This window comes from Erpetoichthys calabaricus, chromosome 1 (assembly GCF_900747795.2).
Source record: "Erpetoichthys calabaricus chromosome 1, fErpCal1.3, whole genome shotgun sequence".
Classification (NCBI taxonomy): Eukaryota; Metazoa; Chordata; class Cladistia; order Polypteriformes; family Polypteridae; genus Erpetoichthys; species Erpetoichthys calabaricus.
The window spans coordinates 247,336,633-247,357,843 of record NC_041394.2 but is presented as its reverse complement, the minus strand read 5'-3'; the positions used below and the strand labels follow the sequence as shown (position 1 = coordinate 247,357,843).

The window sequence follows — 21,211 nt, the reverse complement described above, 5'->3', positions numbered from 1 at the left end:
TTCCAGTAATAGTTGCAAAGTCCAAGGAATGTCTGTAACTCCTTGACACTTACTGGTGTATTCCAATTTTTTACGTTGTTTATGAGAGCTGGGTTAGTGGCAATGCCCTGCCCACTCACAATGTGTCCTAGAAACAAAACTTTTGGCTTAAGAAGTTGACACTTTGAAGGTTTTAATTTTAATCCATATCTTTGGAGACACAGGAAGTCCCTGTTCAACACTTGTGGGTAGGCATACTTAACAGTCAGTTCATTCAACATGCAACAGTCAGTACATCATCTGACTCCACCATCATTTTTCCAAATGAGAACAACTGGTGATGCCCATTCAGACTTGGAGGTTATGACAACTCCTGCATCAAGCATTGCCTGTAATTGCAGCTGCTCTTCTTCCTAAAATCCTGCATCTTGAGGGCTGGCATACAGGTTGGGCATCCCCTGTGTCAATGCGATGTGTGATGATGATACAGAAGTGTCCTAGTTCATTGTCACTAGCTGCAAAGATTGACTGGTAATCTAAAAGTAAGTTGGTCAGGATTTCCTGTTGGGCTAGGGTGAGATCTTCACTAGAGGCAATGTAAAGGCTTTGAAGGCATGAAGGTAGGTCCAAAGTACTTGGATGACTGGATTCTCTGTACTTTTGAAAGATGTTCAGGGGTCTGTTGATTCAGTTCTGGTTCAACTGGTTGATTTTGTAAGTAAGAGTGGTTCAGTCTCTATGAGGACTCCCAGACATGTGCCCTGTGGAAGTTCTGCCTCCCACAGCGAAGGATTGCACACGTGAACAGGTATGCAGTTTTCCATCTGAACTACCACACTACCTGAAGATATCCCATCTGCTAAACTTGTTGGCCTCAGTACTGCTGAAACACCAGGCCTTGGGCTTCCTGTTTTGCTGTATGGCTGTGAGACAATGATGCTATCTAGTGACCTGAGATGAAGACTGGACTCCTTTGGTAATGTGTCTCTTTGGAGAATCCTTGGGTACTACTGGTTTCACTTTGTGTCGAAGGAGTGGTTGCTCATGGAGTCCTGAATGAGGCATATTTACTGTACCTGCATTGTGAGGGAGCATTAATTAAGGCACTACGGCCATGTGGCGAGATTCCCCGAGGGTGATCCGGCTTGCAGGCTTCTCATTGTTGAGGACCCGAGTGGCTGGACCAGGCCAAGGGGACACCCACATAACACCTGGCTGCGGCAGATAGAGGGTCATTTCCAGAGGATAGGACTGGACTGTGTGTGTGCCTTGGGAGTTGCCAACTGAGATCCCAAGATGTTTCGTTGTGTGGTGGGTACGGCAACGTGCTGTACCAGTGTATGCTCCTCAACCTGACATGTTTTTGATGTCAATTATCATCTTAAATTGGTTTCTGTTGGGTCTCCTTTTGAAAGCAAATGCTATTTTTGTACGGTACTTTCTAAAGGAATGTATGTTGTTAAGTTTTATCTTTTTCTTACTGGACAGTATTGTTTCTGTCCAAATTGAAATTATTTTGAGAGTTGATAGATAGATAGATAGATAGATAGATAGATAGATAGATAGATAGATAGATAGATAGATAGATAGATAGATAGATAGATAGATAGATAGATAGATAGATTCTTTATTAATCCCAAGGGGAAATTCACAATTTGCTATGAGGATCCCATGCTGTCACTCTTCAGAGGAGAGTCAAAGGGAAGCACAACTTGCAATTGACCACCTTAAATACCTTTTCTCATGATTGGACACACCTGTCTATGAAGTTCAAGGCTTAACGAGCAAATCCAACCAATTTGGTGTTGCAGGTAATCAGTATTGAGCAGTTACATGCATTCAAATCAGCAAAATTACAAGGGGACCCAAATTTTTGCACAGCCAGTTTTTCACATTTGATTTAATTTCATACAACTAAATACTGCTTCACTAAAAATCTTTGTTCGGAAAACACCCCAGTACTCCGATGTTCCTAGGAAATGAAAGTAGAGTAAATTATTATGCAGGCTGAGAGGGGTTCCCAAACTTTTTCATATGACTGTATGTGAGGGACAGTACCAAGAAGGTGGGTCACACTCCAAAGCTGCAGGCACCATAGCATGGACCTCAGGTTTACTAAATGACTTGGCCCAGTTTTGTATCAGGTCCGGGATCAGCACGATTCAAAGGTTCTGCATCATGATCACCTACAAACACTACTGATAGTGTTCCAGTGTGGATGAGGAGGCTACACCATTCTGTTATGGAAAACAATCTGGAGGAGGAAGAACCCTTCCAACCTGGCACATCCAACCAAAAGGAGTATTTGGGCCCCATGCAGCTTCTCTCTAGTGAAGAGACTTCCAGCACACTAAGACCCAAGAAAAGGCAGACAGCTGCCCATCGTAGGTGTCATAAAGAAAGATGTGAATTACCAGATTCCTACAGTCAATCTCATTCTGAAGATGATGCTCTGAATTTGCCATGTACCAGAGCAAGGAGGGCTATAATAAAACCTGTCCACATCCAGCAATAATAGAAAAATAATTAGCTTTGTTGTGTTATTAAGAAAGAAAAAAGAAAAAATGTAAGTTTGCTTAGTCTTTGTCAGTTCTTAATAATGACTTATTCTGGGTATATAGCTAAGCTTATAGAGTGCTGAAGAGAATGATGTGTAGGTTTAATTAAGAACTTTTCTAAAATCCAGATCGCATTAAGTAGGTACTGAAAATCGATAGATGTACAATTCCAAACAATATTTATAAAATGTGCAGTAGCTCATAATTTTGTTAACGTAGTTTCTTTAATCAGACTTTGTGACATCCAGTAAGAATAATGTTAATAAATAATTTAGTGATTTTGTCCATTTTTAAAAGTCACAAATTGTTTACAACAAAATGCAGTTGTAAAGAAGGTCGCTCAATGTCTTCAATACAGCTGCTTTTCACAGTAATGCACCGATGGATCCCACTGCAACCTTATTACTTTCGTCATAGATTTTACATTAGGGGAAGCATAAAAAATAGTATTTGTGGGCTCATATATATATATATATATATATATATATATATATGTGTGTGTGTGTGTCTGAAGTTCGTGTCATAATGAGACTAAAAAATATCAGGACACAGACATAAACATAAGTAGTCTGTTCAATAAACTATTAAAGTTTTAAGAAAAATAATAATAATAATTCATTACATTTATATAGTCCTTCATTGTCTTATCACTACTTCTAAGTTTCAAGTGCCCAACATGCATATGACATTATTTATATTTATTTAAATTATTGACAAAAATAAAGATACATAAAAAATGTCTAAAACAGGACTTCTTCAAAGGTATAGTTTTTGCTGAGTTCTGTGTAGACTGAGATGACATCTTGTGGCAGAAAGTCTCAAGTACAGGTGCAGTGATAGTGGAGGTTTTCAGTGATCCTGCCTGTGAAAACATCACAAGCTATTTACAAATGGCTCTATTTACGTCTCTGTATCCAATTCTTTTTTTACAAATCATATTGATTCTGAGTCCACTGTGCTACTTTTCACGTCTCACTGTTATACTACATACCGTACACATTTCTGCTTTATATTTCTGCTTTATACATACTTACATACATTATCAAATCTGCCTTATCCTTTTTTTTAGTAGGCTTGATATAAATGCCTTTTCTCAGCAACACTTGGCCCAAGGCAGAAAATAACCCTGGGCAGAGCACTGGACCACCACATGTATCTCGCACACATACACACTCATAAAGGGCAAATGTAGAATGCCCAGTTAATATAATAGAACATCTTTGAGGACATGAGAGGAAAAACCCATACAGTCACATTGTGAAAGGGCAGATTCCACACACTGACAACAATTTTAATTATATTTATTTTCCGCTTCATTAGCCTACCTTCTACTAACCAAAAATGTACACATTTTTTGTTATGCGAGTTATCATTTCTTACTGAAATCTTATTGTTGGTGCCATTCACAATAAATATCTTGATGTCTTTAAATGGACCAGGTTATTGTTTAAAATTCTGTTTATATCCAAGAATTGCTTCCTGTTTATCCCTACCACACAGAAAGGCTTATTACAAGAAAGTTTACAGCACACTGAATGATTTACATTGTTACAACAACAGACCCCGGCAGCTTTTTGAAGAATTTCACATTTTCCTTTCCCTTGCCTTGCTTCAGATTCTCAGAAGGTTTGACAGCTGGTTCGATGGACTGTGCTCATCACCTGGTGTCACTGTATCTGTAGTTTGATGTGTTTTGTGCTCTGTTGCTGACGGTGTGTTACTAGCTCGTGGAGCACTGTCGTACATTTTTATTTAATTATTTTTGTGCCATGGACCTGCTATCTTGTCACTCCTCAACACCCACTAATGAGCAGTGAAAACACTGTCATCGGATAATCCTTAAAAGCGAACTTCCTTGAAATAGAAGAGTTATAGAATTCTAGCACCCACAATAAATAATGTTCTTTTTTTTAAATATGTCATTGTGACCTTTATTCGCAAAGTGATTCTAGCAAAAATAAAAACCTTTTCCAAAGGAAAATTATCTGAAAATAGCTGCAATACGTACTTTTTTATTAAAATATCGTGCAATGCTATGACAAACTGTGGACCCTTTGTACATTTTATTATATATAAACCATGCATCACAATGGATATAAGCAGAAAAATGATTACACTGGATTCATTAGGCATGCTAATGTAATTTTACAAAGAAAAAATTTAGAGATAAAACAAAAAATACCTGAAGCCAATTGATTATTCTAACTATGTATAATAAAATGCCCAAGCATATCCCAGCAACATTAGAAACCAGTCTTGGCAGGGTGACAGTGTATGACAGGTTGCTGTCACACATACCCACATTTTAGACTCTGTGGCTAGCCTAGGATACATGCCTGTTGAATATGAGTACTCGAAGAAAATGACAAGACCACATGCAAAATCCACACAGGTATTAACTAAGAGATGGGATTCACACCTAGGACACTGGCTCAGTGAGGCAGGAGCTCTAACCCCTACACCACTGTACTGCCCTAGAGAATTTAAAGACTTGAAACATGTAAAGCTGGGAGAATAGTTACTATGAAAATCACTGAGTGATGGTTAACTGCTCATTACATGTGGCTTTTATATAATCAAATGTATTAGTGGTTAGATTGGATTTGATTTCCGGCCTGGGTACTCACAGCTAGAATTTAATGCAAGAGGTTTTGTATACCAATAGGCTAGTAGTATTCCTCCTTTCTGTAAAATAAATATGTCAAATATCAAGAAGGATAAAACGTTTACTTTTTTTTCCACATGCATTGTGTCCTGGGTAGAATTTGTACCCTATTTCAGAGGTGTTTGGAAGCTGCACTTGACACTGTGATAAATTGACTTTCTCCTACTATAGTATTCATACTTATTCTTATGTTCAGGTTCAATTATATTGTATATTTACAGAACAGTTTGTGGATGGGAATGAGCAACAAAATGTAACAATTTTGGAAACATTAGAGTAAAGATCCATAGAAATGTTTGTCAATTGCTGTCATTAGCTTGCTTCTACTCTTTTTTCCTTATAGTCTCAAATACATATTGGAGTGTGAGTACATTTGTAAGGACACAGAAAGATGTCAGTTTTTTTTTCTCATAACTTTTAATTCTGTGTAGTCTCTTCCACATTCTATATTCCCTTCAGTTTTCAATTCTTTAATTGTTTATAAATAATTTTCACTTTAATTAAACTATCAAACAAACAAAAACAGGGGAATACAAAATATTAACTAGAACAGGGGTCGGCAACCCGCGGCTCTGGAGCCACATGCGGCTCTTCAGCCTCCTTGTAGTGGCTCCCTTTGGCCTTGACAAAAAAATAAAAACCATGAAAATGAATGATGGCAATTTCTTAATTTAACTTGTATTTATATATATATATATATATATATATATATATATATATATATATATGTTTATTTACTACTACTACTACTGTTATACATTTTAACATCTAATTTAGAGAGTTTAATTCTGCGTGGACAGAAGCATTTGCCTTCACCGCCAACGACGCTGGCTTACCGGTGTGCTTAATATGTGGCGATAAATTATCGAACAACAAAAAATGTAACGTTGAAAGACATTTTCAAAACAAGCTCTCAGCATTCACTGAAAATAAGCGAAAAGATAAGCGAAAGAGAGCAATTTCGGAACTGCAACGGAAAGCTGAACAGAGCAAACATACTTTCAAAAAGTGGATCACTTCTACAACTACAGCCGCTAGTTTTGTGGCAGCTCAAGAGATCGTAAGGAGGGGTAAGCCGTTCACAGACGGAGAATACATGAAAGAATCGTTCATAAAAATATCAGAGCATCTATTCTCCGACTTTAAAAACAAACGGGAAATTGTTCAGAAAATGCAAGCTGCATTTAGAGAAAGATTCAGTGAGTTCAGAAAGGAAAAACACAGACTCTCTCCTTCCCTGTCACACCCCTGGACATCGACCCATCCCTGCTGAACACATCCGCATTCACAGGAGTGAGTAAGTAAGCCCGATCTAGAAATTGAACTGGACGACATAGCAGATAAAGATTAATGGGTGTCCAAGTTCAAATGCCTGACAGCGGATCTTGAAGAAGTCGCCCGTCAGAAGGCTACTCTTGCTAAAGAGCACAAATGGAGTGATATTGAAAACCTCCCCAAACCCGACAAATTTATTTTCGACACATGGAGTGCCATTCCCGAAACGTATATGAACATGAAAAAATATGCATTTGGAGTCCTGTCCGTCTTTGGCTCAACATACTTAAGTGAGTAAGTTTTCTCAAGCATGAACTTCATAAAGTCCAAATATCGCTCCCGCCTCACACATGAGAGCCTGCAGTCCTGTGTGAAGGTCAAAGTCACATTGTACAGCCCCGACATAGAGATGATCAGCAGCGAACTTCAGAAACAGAAGTCACTTTAAACAGGTGACAACAATAGCATTTAATAAGCTATTATTTTTCAGAAAAACAAAACACATTCATTTCGGACCCGGAGCTGATGTAGGTTTTTTTGTATGTTCAGGTGCTTCAGTTGATTCAGCACACTGAAATGGAATTTAATGTTTACTTTTTTAAAGCTGCTAAGCTACAGCTAAATGTTTTATTTATATTAAAGTGGGCTAGTTTTTATTTTAATTTTACACAGGTATAGGAAGGACCCAAATAGGCCTGCATAGTTCAGTTTAATTTATTTCAAAGTAGCCCTACACATGCACACTGCACTTCTGTTTGTTGTATTCCGTGGTTGTAACATGTAAAATCTTAAAAAAGATTAAAACTTTTAAAAGTTTATCAGCTGTGTTATGTTTTGCGGCTCCAGACTATTTTTCTTTGGAGGAAGAGGGGGCAAAATGGCTCTTTTCATAGTGAAGGTTGCAGACCCCTGAACTAGAAAGTTAAAAACAACTCTTAATAGTGGCCTTGCGGTCTAAGAAAGTATGGATCCCTTATTATCATCATAGTAAAAATAGTACAATATACAGAACAAAAAGGAATAAATGATTCATCTTTCTCAATACCACTTAATCTAATTTAACATTCCAGGGTGTGGAGGAGCCTGTCCTGGACGGACTAGGTGCAAGGCAGGAAGTAGCCTAGGACAGGGAGCCAGTCAGCCAAAGGGTTCACTCCACACACATCCACACTCACACGGAGCCAATTTGGAATCACAAGTTAGTCTAATTGGTGCATCTTGACGGTTATGAGAGAAAAACATGAGTACCCAATAGACAACCCAAGCAGACACAAGGAAAACATGTCGTTAGTGACCAGTCATGGAATTTAAAACCGTAAATACTTTTCTCTTTTGAATATTGTTGCCTGGCCTTACAACTGCATCCCAATATCTCATGTGTCTTTTGCATCATGTTTTTCTATCCCAATATGAATGCATGGGAATGTTCCATGCAAAGGTTTGGTGAAGATTCTACACTGACTTCACAGTTATGAAAAAAAGGTTATTTATAGTTATTTTGTTGCATACCACATTTATAAAATCCACTAAAAACATCATGAAATTTTTGCCAGGATAGAATCAGAATAGTAGCTAAGTTATTCATAAGGAATTGTCTAAAACAGAGCTGCTGTATCTTAATTATGAGGAGAAAAAAGAGAGTGCCAAAAATGGCATCCTTAGTATCCTGTTTTCTAACATTGCAAAGAAAGAAAGAGCTCAGAGCCATGGAGGTATGAAATAATAGCTCAGTGCTATGCTCCATTTACATCTGGACTGTTATAAATCAAATGTGATGATTGTACTTACTTTATTTACTTTAAAAAATAAACAAACTGGGTGCTGGTATATATTAAAAATAGCAAGGACTAATAATGATTGTTTTCAATTGATTTTTTTAGGCTTTCAGAATTACAAAATCACACTTTGTAGGTGCATTACAAATAAGACATTATTTTCAAAAGGTGGCAATAAACATTTTTTAAAGCAGAGCAATAACACAAGCAATGAACAAATGAGTAAATGAGTGGAAGCCACTATATGTCAGTCAGCTTGATTTTAAATTAATAAGATTGCAAATGTTAATATATAAGCTGATATATTTAACTTCCAGCAAACCTTACCACTTTTTTTGTTTAAAGATAATTTGAATTTGTGTGTGCAAAAACTAGTTAATGCATCCAGAGTAAAAAGACTGATCAAACTGATACACTAGTTCCAAAGATTGTGTCCACAGATGAATAGATAAGATGTAGGTGTAATTTTTCTTATTTTTTCAGGAAAATGTGCTAAAAGCTATCATTTCCTGAATCATAAGAAATAGGATATATTCCACTCAAAGAGTTAGCGCTATACTGCATTTATACTGTAGATAAATGATTCATTTTGATGCAATTTTCATTTTTACCAGTGTATATATTGTAACACTGTGAAGGTATTATATGATATCCACCATCCCCAAATGTTTATAGGTTCAGCCCAATATCGATGGAAATGGTCAAGTCATGGAGTAAGTAATGGTGAAGGATTCAGCCATTGTTAATGTGAAAAACAAATCCTTAACTGACGCTTACCTCAGTAATAGATATTATATACATTTTCCTCTACAACACCGATGTCGAACTTCAGGCCTGGAGGGCTGTGGTTGCTGCAGGTTTTCATTCTAACCCTTTTCCTAATCAGTGACCAATTTTCACTGCTAATTAACTTCTTTTCCCTTCATTTTAATAGCTCTCTTTTTAAGGATTCAGTCCTCTGAATTGATTCTTTTCATCATTAAATGGTAGCCAAACAGAAATGAGACGTGAAATGAGCTGACAAATGACCAGCTAAATTGGGGGTTCAGATTCCAACCAATCTCTTAATGAGAAGCCAATTCTTGCTGTTAATTAAACTCATTATTTAATTCCATGGCTTGTTGCTGCTCTCATTCTACCATAGCACACAATTCCAAAACTGTTGATTTTTCTGTTTTTTCTAAGAGCAAAATGTTTTGGTGACCTGAGAGATCATCCTTACCGAGACCTCCACCCTTCTTTATTTCCACATATTGTGTGATGCGCACAGGTGAACTGGTCATGTTTTGTGTCTCATTATTGTTTAGCCACTAATTAAGGAAAAAGAAACAACTAAGGGGCCTGAGTGAAGTTAATTAAAACTAAGGCAAAAGACGTTAATTAGCAGCCAAAACTGGTCACTAATTAAGAAGATGGTTAGAATGAAAACCTGCAGCCCTCCAGGACAGGAGTTCGACATCCTTGCTTTACAAGTTAAGAGGAAGGAAGACAGCTGCCTAATTGCTGGCTTGCCTAAGAGTGATGTGTCTGTCTGACATTTCAGAGCAAAATGGACAGAATTTCCTACATTGTTTGGAATGGTTCTGTTAACGACCATCCAATGAAAAAGTGTGGTATACGTAGACATATCTGTGCATTTAAAGGTGATTACAGGGTGCAGAACAACAACAGTGCCACACATCAAGTGATTCAGCACTCTCTGTGACACTAACTTTGATTTGTGCCTCTGACATGTCAGCACAGACAGCAAAGATTCATCCGATGTCAAGAAATATGGTGCTGTATAGCATAGTAGCACCAGTTGTTTTTCTGTAGTAAGTCACTTCTGTTTAAGATTGTGCAATTGGGAATTGTCATGTACATAGCAGTTCTGAAAAAGGACTCTTCCAGTGTTCATTATTGAAAGACCTGTGTCACCAGTGCTTGTGTCATGATGTGGAGGACTATGGTTTATGACAGCTGAACCAAGATGGTTTTCATTGATGTCATCATGACTGCTCAATGGTATGTCCATTTCAGTGGCACCATGGAAAGGGAGATTTTCCAGCATGATAATGTGGGGGCCACACACTGCTGATATAACTAGGGAAGGTCTTCAGTAGAAGGAAGGCAAAATGTCAGTCCCTTGTGTGATCTCCTAGCTATAATCCAATCAAACACATAAGAGACATTTTTGACAGATACCTGCTTCAGCTACTTAGCCATAGGTATGGTTCAGCTAACCAGGAATCTTTCAGAGTTGTGGAATCAGATCCAGAAGGAACATCTCTGGATCTTCAATTGCACATCACAAGCATGTCATTTGACTTATTGATATGTTTGTGAATAAATCTGTCTTGCGTACTGTATATTATTATTTGTTTCTTTTATCAGTGTCATGTTTTGTGCCTTTACAGTTTTCTAACTCCTGTTTTCACCATTGTATACTGGTATAGTCAGAGTGACTATAATGAGCAAAAACAGAAAATTAAGCTGCTTTTTACACCCACTTTGGCCTTTCATCTCCCCTGGATTTGTTCCCCCTTTCCCATCTGTTCATTCATTTGAGGCATACAAGTGAATGCTCTGTAACTGAAACATATTAATTTTTTCAGCATGGAAGTAACCTTTACCTATAAGCATTTGTTCTTACGTGTTGGCTGGGAAAAAGCAAACAGCTTTTGCTTTAAGAAATCTCTGTATACATATGTAGTGATAGCAGCTCTAAAAACACTTTAGTATAAATCCGCTCAAGCAGACTTGCCGATGACAGCAGGGGTCACTTTCAGATGCCAAGTAGTGAATTTCTCAGGTGGGATTAAAAACAAATATGCCTTTGCTAACAAGCATCTCTTTGAAGCTGAGTGTTTTTAAAGTTATCACCTCAACTTTGCAAAAGAAAATATTGCAGGCAAAAGTATGAGGGATAATTGAAATCCATCCTGACTCTGCCAGCTTCTGACATCTTTCACTGCACATGTAGTGCATACTCGTTGAATAAGCAGACTTAGCAAATATTCATGTTGACTTTAGCATTTTGCCTCAAATCCTCTGTCATTTTCAGCGCTGTGAGATTTTAATGAGATGATGAAATATGCTTATTTTGTTTTGGCCCTTTTTCTTAAAGATAAGTATAATGGCAGAATTAGTCTGTTTGATTGGAAATGGAATGTGAAGTATAATTGTCTGGCTTGTTTACAGAAATGTAATCTTATTTTTTACCTTTCTGTAGAAAAGCAGTGTGGGGCCATAACTGCAACACCTTCCAATTTATATGGTATTTTTGATCAAGTTACTAGCACTTTACATATATAAATCACTGGGAAAAAGAAAGGAGTGAATGACGTGCTGTATGATGCTCATCTGGGCAGTACTCCATTCCATTGATGTGCCACAAAAACAGCTGGAAGCCATTGTTCAGTTACACATTCATTCCAGCACAGACCCTGACTAAAATCCAATGTCTTTCATTATTTATCTCCCAGCCCTATTCTTCCAGTCTTTTTAGGTGCTGCTTCACTCAGCAGTCAAACGTTTCTTGTTCAGAACCTTCCCTAGCCCTAATACATACCATCTCTCCTATCAGAACAGAAGTTTAGAGTAAATAGTTCTTGGATATTTTTATAGTCGTTTAGGGATATACAGGTAAAATTAGACTTTACCCGACACATCTCATTATATGTTCCTTTGAAGATCACTGTTTCACCTTATCATATTTTTACTCTCAGGGTTCAGTATGGACAAACTGTCTGATTTCATCCATCAATATGTTTACTATTGAACTCAGAGGCTGTAGTGCCATTGGAGTGGATGCTAAACTTCATAATGCTATGAATTAATCCAGCTGGCTGTACTCAGAAGTCAGCCTTTGCAATGCAGAATCACAGGAATGTGGTGTCTATCCCAGGAGCATCAAACATAAGGCAGGAACCTATCTTAAAAAGCACTTCAGTCAGCCACAGGGCAAATTTAAACACACAGGGACAAATTAACATTAACCATGAATTAATTTATCTTTCCAGCGGTTGTCTAATCTGCTTTAGCAATTCAGGGTCATAGGGCATCATTTAAACATTGTCGCTGCTGTTATCATTAATGTCCATCAGTGCATGTTCTCAGCTGTGTGTGTTACTCCACTGGAGTTCAGTTGGACTGGGCTCAGTCTGTTTCCTGCTGCATGGTGTATAAGAAGAGTACAGTTTAGAAGTCTTGTTTATGAAAGCATTATTGAGGTCTACTTCATTTCTAGAGGATTTTCATTGCTGAATTATTAATTTTTTAGGCATGTTGCTAACCTAGGGCATTAAATTATTTCAAAAAAAGTTTTAAATCTTTTTTTATTTAAATCTGATTTATATTTTGCACAGACATAGTATTATAGAGGTTTCTTTCTTCAGTGGAATGGTTTTTATAAGTAGGTCAGCTGAATGTGATTTGGTTTCATCTTTTTGCTACACGTCTGAGGAATGGGAATACATGGGGAGTGTAACAGCAAACACTTACTATTTTGCTTTATTGTGTAACTGAACAGAAGATAACAACAGGTCCTATATGCTAGTAACCTTTTGTAGTTACTATAGGACTATTCATTCATCCATTGTGTAATTTAGGACCAGTATCCCAGCAGCAAATGTGGATGTGTTGTCATTCCATGAAATGGCACACTGAAAATTTAGGGCAAATTTGGTGTGTCAACTGATGCCTTGAAATAAATCTTGAAAAGAGCCTTGGTTTTTCATTTTTGTTTTCTTTTGTTCTTTTTTTCTCTCCACAGAAAGGGTTCCAAATTTTCATTTTCTGTTTTATTCACATGTATAGCACTAGCATTTCATGTGACTTACAAATCACAAATGCACAGTATAGTTCTGTCCATAATTTCTGTTGCTAGGCCTCTGGCAAGTAGTACATACTTAAACCAGCAAACTTATATTTTATGCTCCCATGTCTTAGTCAAATGCTTTCTTCCGTAAGCATTTTTTCTACGACTTACTGAAAAGAAAAAAAGAATGATTTTGTGTCTTTTTGAAGAGCTCATGTAAACACTCCATTAATAATGCTTTATTTTATTTGCTGATCCAATGTGGTGTTTAGTGTTACCACTGCCTGTAGTGTCTGCATGACATAATACTTAATACATTCTGACGGTTTATTTATTTTCTTCTTCATATCAAGGTTTTTTTGTTCCCGGATTTCCAAAGCTGCTGAGATTTCAAGAACACCATGACAAGATTTTAAAGAAACTGATGCCGAAACTTAAGGAGCACTTGGTGAGAACCAAAAGCATTTCAGCACATCTCACTGTTTATAAAATGAACGTGTGACAACAAACTCCAGTCAGGTTTCTGTGCTAATTAGATCCTCTGCGAGTTTGAGTATTAATTGACACTTACTATGAAGCTGGATTATGTACATGAGTCACTGTTTTGTTTTATCTCACTGCCATGAAGCTCATTTTTTACTTTTTATTACATTTTTGTAAGGAAAATTTTAAAAATGTAAACAATATTAGCTAGTACATTTATTTCACATTTTGCCTTCTGAACTGCAGCTATGGCTGATGAATGAAACTTTATTTTAGATAATCATCAATTCTAAACATTTAAGTTGGAAGAATCATTTTTGGAACTATTAGTTGGAACTTAATGGGATATGAAAATGAAGCCCTGCTTTTTGTTTTACATATAAGAAGAGCTAGTATGCCATTTGGCATTGCCCATGGGTCTGTTTATTTGACATACAGAATAGTTAATTGCCAACATCAGGCAGCTGAACTAAATGAAAAATAAATGGTCAAGCTTTGTGAATTATGACAATAAAAGAATCAATACATTCTTTTGAATTCATTTTTTGGAAGTAGGATGAGGTACTATAACCAGTGAATTTTACACTAAGACCGTAATTTCAAACTGTAAGAGTGTTTGATCAAAAGCTTGTGTTCTGTAACAGCAAACCCAGTGAACCCGAGTGAACTTTTGTGACATCTGTAAGCCTCATGTAAACAGAGTAATTGTTTAAATGAAACATTCCAAAGGTTTTTTTAGCTTGCTTTATTGCTTACTAGCTAGTTTTACCAGAGCTGAGATCATTCTGTGCATTTTAATATTGCTTTTTGGGGTTTCACAGGATTCCCAAGATGTCTTTACCAGCCTTTACACTGTGAAGTGGTTCTTTCAGTGTTTCATTGACAGAGTAAGTTTACTATTTCATACATTTAATGATTTCATGTTCCCAAATAAGTAGTGACCATGAATTAATACTGTAACTTTGTATACAGCAAGGCATGTTGTGAAAATGACAGTGCTAGTACACCCTAGACACCATTATTCCCAGCAACATTTTGCAGGTACTGATAGTGCATTCATGGGTGTTCCTAGGCTGTAATGATGAGTTGTAAGCAGTACACCTCCAGTAGGAGTCGTTCTTAGCCATTTTAAATACATGACCAATGTTCCTGAACCCCCTTCCCTCAACATTAATAACAGCTCTATTCTGATTGTTTTTGGGACATCCTCACATCATATTACTGTAAGTGAGGACAAGGATATACTGTATATTGATCTGTAAGCTGTTGGTTTCTTCCAAGGGTTCATCTAATACTTCATCACGACAGTCTGATTCAGAGCTGTTGAAACTGCTGCCACTGCGCCAATCCATTGACCAATCTCGCAATCTACTCCACAATAACTTGCTTAAAACTCCTCCACTTAGGATAGTTGCTTAACCCACACCTAAACAGAGCTAATTACTGTTTTGAGAAGAAATCCTCACAAGCTCCAGCATCCCACCTTCTAAGAGATAGTCTCCATTGCCAAAATCTAGTCACCCATTAGATATTTAATCTGATTCACCACCCTTCGACATGTTTCACACAGCTTCATTAAGCAAAGTTAATCTAAGCTACTAGGTGGTGAACACCATCCTGGGCCTGGCTCCAGTTGTGGGTCCAAGTATCACTATTCTGAGAGTTGCTGTCATGTTGTTCTCATTTTTTTATGTCATTTCTTGTCCCGTAAACAGCATTACTCCCTGTCACTTAATATGTCAATGATAGTATAATGACAATGATTTTGAAAGTGTATAATGCAAGCAATTAATATATTAAAGAATATAATCAGAAGTGATTTGTCCCAGTGTATGACACAGTAGTTTGTAAAAAGAGAACAAAGATGTTATTGTAAATATTTTTAAGTCAACAGCAAAGTCCTATACCAGTTTTTTCTTAATTAGTAGACAATATACAGTACAGATTACTGTGACTTCTCTGTTGTCTCCATACTGCATTTAGCAGCACTTTTTAATTTGCACCCTCTGTGCAGTCAAGCCTAACATTGGTGGTTGGATTTTCCACTCTGCAATGTGGTTTCACATGTCATATTCTGTTACTGTTTTCATTTCCTTATTGTGTAATCTAAGCTGCTATATTCACAGTTCCCAGTGTAACCTGCAAAAGGGATAAGATATTCAGCTTGCGATATTCACTTTGCATGCTCAATTTTCATCTGATTATCACTATTTTTTTAGTAATTTACTCCTGGTTCTATCTGTCACTGCTTAGTTTTTGTATTCAGTTTCTAATTATTATAGTCATATTATCTGTGATAGTCCAGTCCTCTATGGGCAAAATTTTTCCTTTTACTTTTGAATCTTTTATGGCATATGCTCTTTAGAAGAATTTTACTGTGTCAGATAAGTATTATTATGAAACTAGAATGAAAGCTTGTGGGGATTGCAGTATTTTGTAGAAAAATAAAACATACAGCAGAGCATATTAGTTTGATAACTTTCACAGTAAACACAGCTTTCTATGGGTTCACAAGACTCCTTTTATGGAGCTGTATTCTGTTTATCTACCATAGATGTGGCAGCAAAGACAAACTTGTTCTTTTTCATCATCTGCTCATCAGACACCATAGGTCCTTTTGCCTTATTTTTTGCAATCGTCCTTCAAGCTACGTGTACCTTGAATACATTGAATCTTCTGTGGGTTACACCTGCTGATAAAGTTCACTCTCATCTCAGAAAGGGTAATCAGTGGCTCCTATTGTGAACTGGCCACCCCTTGTAAAGCTTAAGATAGTGAGCACAGTTTCCTAAAACTTGTCCATTTTCTAACCCACTTATCCAGTTGAAGATGGCAGTGAACCCATGCCTATCATGGGTGCAAGGTGGGAACCAGTCCTGGATGGGCCACCAGTTTATCACAGTGTACACACTTGCACACATACACAGTCACTCACAGTAATTTACCAGTTGCAATTTGGGATGCAGAGAAAAACTAAAGTACATGAAGCTAAACCCCCACAGACATTGCCCCTTGACCTCATATTCAAACAACACTAACCACATAAATTTAAGGAAGGCTAACTTATGCTAGCAAAACTCAAAAAGGCAAAGTTTCCATAAGATGAGGAATAGTGTTGAATATCCTTCATTAACTTATGAATGCTTAAATTCTGCAGATATCTACATGGCGTCCCAACAATGTATACACACTTCGAATGATTATAAATACAATGTTTATTAAGACGACAGTGCAACTGGTGCCATTAATTGAACTTGCTGCATGGAATCCATCATGCCACGCATTTGAGAGGAGTTTGAGGATAAGGATCAGTTTTATTTCCAGCAGGATGTGAGGGCCTGTCTTGGATTGGGTGAAGAGGTAGCCCTCATGTTCACTAGACCACATGGCAATGGACTTTTTTTTTTAATGGGGTCATATCAAAGATAAGGATTATCTCACAAAACTGCAACAATCTATAAAACATGAAAGAGAATATGCACAAATACCAAATGAACAGATTTGTGATGTGTGCAAATCCATTTGTCCACCTTATCAGCAGGGCCTGGACCATAGCAGTCAGTAGTTTGAACTCTTGTGATAACTGATTTTACATTTGTCTTCTTTAATTTGAATTATAAAGCTTAGATGTATCTTAATAAACATTTTATTTATAATCATTCAAAGTGTGTATACATTTTTGGGACACCTGGTATTTTGATATCAGTCACTCTTGTTTGCAATATAAATGAGAACATTCAGAAACCAATATTGTGGAATGTGCTTACAATGTCTACACAAACACAAAGCAGAATACATAACAGTAGTGTGGCATCAACTGAGATGTCAGCATTTTTATAGTCATTGAGGAGTGCCACTCTTTAGTCCACAACAGTATTCAAACAACCTGGAGTCTCTGAAGATTTCGAGTACATTTTCCACTTCTTCCATAGATTTCCTGGTAACATGCATTCAGTTAGCACAACTCAATTTATATGGCATTAAAAGAGATTAACAGAGAGTCTAAGCAGTTGCATTTAGACAGTTAGTGGCTTTGTGTAAAGTTATCTTTTTCATTTTAGCATCTTAAAAAAATGTTCACATGTACTGTACATTAGTCTATGTCCATACTATCATTGTGAGACATAGTACTAGACATACTAGTTCCACAGCTTGGCAGTTGAAGCCTTTCCATATTTCCAAGTTATTATTATTATTATTATTATTATTATTAAACAGTCCCTGGACAGGGCATCTACTCATTACAAGGTACAAGCACACACAGGTACACTAGCATAATTTTAGCATCACCAAATCCCCAAACCTGCATGTCTTTGGAAGGAAACCGAAGTACACTGTGGAAACCCACCAGGAAAACATGCAAACTCCAGGCACGAAATACCAGGGACGTGATTCCCTGCGAGGCAGCAGCGCTACCATTCCACACCTTGCCACATGCCACACCTTGTGTAATTATTATCAGTATTTTTATTTAAATGAAGTTAATGAGTTATCTGTAAAATGTAACATACATACTTTAATGTATTTCATCATGAAAGTGAAATCAAGTATAAATCTAAGGATTCTAAATGTGCAGAGAGCTGGAATATCATAAATTTAATGTGTTCTGTGTGCCGATCTATTACTGCTTGCTGATGCTGTCAGTTCAGGAGGAAGCCGTAGAAGCACGTTGCGATTAACAACTGGGTCTGTTTTAAGATGACATTTACGACAGTCTACTTTAATGACAAAATAAACTATGTTATTAAAGCTGAAATTTCCATTGTAATCACAAAAAAAGACCTTTTTGCTGTGTCCCTAATTTTTTTTCTCTGTGGCTTAAATACGCTTTTGTACATTCTGATGCTGTTATGAAGGTGCAAAAAATAAAATAAAAGACAGCACAGAAAATGGTATGTGAGACCTTCAAAATATATCATGTCATTACGATGGGGAATATGAGACACTTTAATATAAAAGCACCACGAATGCATTTGTATGTTGCCATTTTGCTTTACCACATCAAACCATTCATCAAAAATCGAAACGCGCACATCGATCCTGTAGGATCTACAAAGTGGCTTGATGTCACATGTTGATAATAAACAGAGACTCTGACATCATGTTCCAACTTGAACACACTGTGCCTCCCGATTTTTTGCTGGTAATGCAACTCACACATTCGTCGCATTAATTTCTGAGGACATACTCAGAGGACACGTCAAATGAACTTTGAGAACATGTGGCAGCCATGAGGCGTATGCGTTCTGAGTGTGAAGTATAAACAGGTCCTTAGCGTGTGCATCTTACAGCTCAGTCCCTTTACTAAACATTGATACAAAGATCAAACTGGAGTTGTTAAGACCAACATTTACTATCAAACTTTTTTTCCAAATTATATACAATATACACTATATAGACTCCGAGCTTCCAGAGGCCTACGTCTGGACACACAAAATGGCTTTTTTTAGCAACACGAATGGGGATAGCCTATCATTGTTCTTTATAAATATGCGTTTGAATGTAATATATGTGTATGGGATAAATTATTATATTCCAACACAGGAGCCCCTGATCATATAAACCAGTGTATTTTATTCACTGGGTCACTGTTGTGGTTATACACAAACGAAAAACACAAAAAAAGGCTGTTTCAGTGAGTGAGATGCTCATGCTATAACCCCTTATACTTCCTTCCTTGTTCCATCGAAAGGATAAACAGAAGTCTTCAATATTATTTGTCATATGTAATTAGTCATTTCACCAAGGAGGACCAACACACCAAACTTTTTGACATGCTCATTTTCACCAAAGGAACTTAGCACACCACTGCTGTTAGACACGCTCATTTCACATAGGGGCAACAATTCAGATTCATTTTATTTTATAATCTTGTTTGTTTCACTAAGTTGGACCAAGGACCCCCAAAACTCTTTAACATGCATGTTTCAACAATGGGGTAACTCTTTGAATTAATTTTTATTTCCTGTTTGTAATCATGCTGGTTTCACTAATGGAGTAACTGTAAGATTTCTGCCTTTGGGACATCAGTGTAGAGTTGGCAGTAAACATTAACAAGTATAACTGGCTCCCTAGGCCATAAAGGTTGAGAACAACTTTACCCTTGGCTGTCTACCTCTGCAAACAACCAGAGATTAAGGGGATTGTAAAAAAAGAACCAGAAAGAAACTGTTTCTCTTTTTGTTGAAGATGTGATGCTGTACATTTCTGATCCATTCTCCTACTCAATCACATTTTTTAATCTATTAGAGGAATTCTGCAGGATTTCTAGGGTCAGAATTAATTCAAATAAAGACATTTTGCACCTACTGAGTAATCTTAACACTTCATATTAAATTGGATCAGTTTTCTTTAACTGTCTCTGAACAGTTCAAATATCCAGGCACTATGGGTGCAAGAAAAAAAAATCCAATGTAGATATGAGGTGAATGTGCAGACGTCACAAGAGCTTGTTTAAGCTGGGGTCTGAAACATGCAAAAGGAACTTGAAATGTTTTGTCACAATATGTGGACACAAAGCATTTTTTCTCCCTCCACAATGAAGTGTCATCACTTTTCAAACACACCTGGAATGATAAACAAGTAATTTAGTGTAAACAGTTAGGAAAAGAAATCCCAAATATATGTTGTAGGAATAATAATGATGCATTAAATTATAATACGTGTATGCTTGTTAATTATTAAAACAATAAATCCAAGGACAAAATTTTAAATTGTTTGCAAGAGAAGCAGCTGTCAGATCATATTCTGTTATTTAATCTCATGGTATTTTAGACAAAAATATAAATTTCTGATTAGCCCTTCCATGCCTATCTTTAACATACAGACCTAAATAATGTATCTTTATTTGAAAATGTGATATGAAATACACTTCAACAAATTATAACATTTTCCTTTCACTTATCTGCTGAAGTGTTAAACCACATTTTGTAACCAAACCCTGCATATGTCCATTCTTGTATTCAGATGATATTGTGCAGTTTTTCTACATATGCTTGTGATGATGCGGGTTCTGCTTCACGCTCCCACTTCACTTTTGGGAGCCCCTGAACCCGACACCATCGGTAACGCAACAGGATGAGCTGGACAATGAGGACACCACAACGAAGCAAGGGGAAAGCTGCAAAAGTACTTTTATTTAAATCCAACAAAGCAAATCCAAACAAAATCCCAAAATTAATGCAGTGCTTCAAAACATCAATAAATATATAATCCTTTAAAAACTTAAAACGTGGAGGTTAAAATCCAATGAATAAATCCTTTAAAACAGAGGTTAAAATAATAATAAGGGCTGAAAATTGTCCTCTTTTAAAACCTGGTGCCTTCTTTAGCTGGTGGCTCCCCTGCTTCTCCCATCCGGGCTCTGCACCAGGTATGCTCACGCTATGGTTCCAATCCCAAATCTCCGACTCCCGCTGCCTTCCCGGTCTTACGCCGCAAGCCATCCTCAGTCATGGTCACTCCTGTTCCTCTGCAAAACTCAGTAGGAGTGACCCAATCCATCTACCCCCAGGTGCCAGCCAAACACCCTACTAGGGCTCACTCCTCCCAGCCGCCTGTCCTTCTTACAGCGTACCTGCTCTCACTCGCTCGCTCACTCACACCAGCTCCTTCACTTCACCAGCCTTCCTCTTCTTCCCACTAACCTCCATTCTGTTTTTTCAATCTTTTTTCTTTC

The 21,211-nt window shown here is 37.1% G+C and overlaps 1 protein-coding gene across 3 annotated transcripts in view; it reads left to right on the top strand.

Moving 5' to 3' along the window:
• The window catches only part of usp6nl (USP6 N-terminal like), a 308,470-nt gene that overhangs the window by 273,113 nt on the left and 14,146 nt on the right, over positions 1–21,211 (top strand). For all 3 annotated transcript variants that reach the window (XM_028813853.2, XM_051935830.1, XM_028813845.2), the window contains 2 exons: positions 13,404–13,498; positions 14,355–14,420. In XM_028813853.2, the coding sequence (XP_028669686.1) occupies positions 13,404–13,498; positions 14,355–14,420 (161 nt within the window). The remainder of the gene's footprint in view (positions 1–13,403; positions 13,499–14,354; positions 14,421–21,211) is intronic.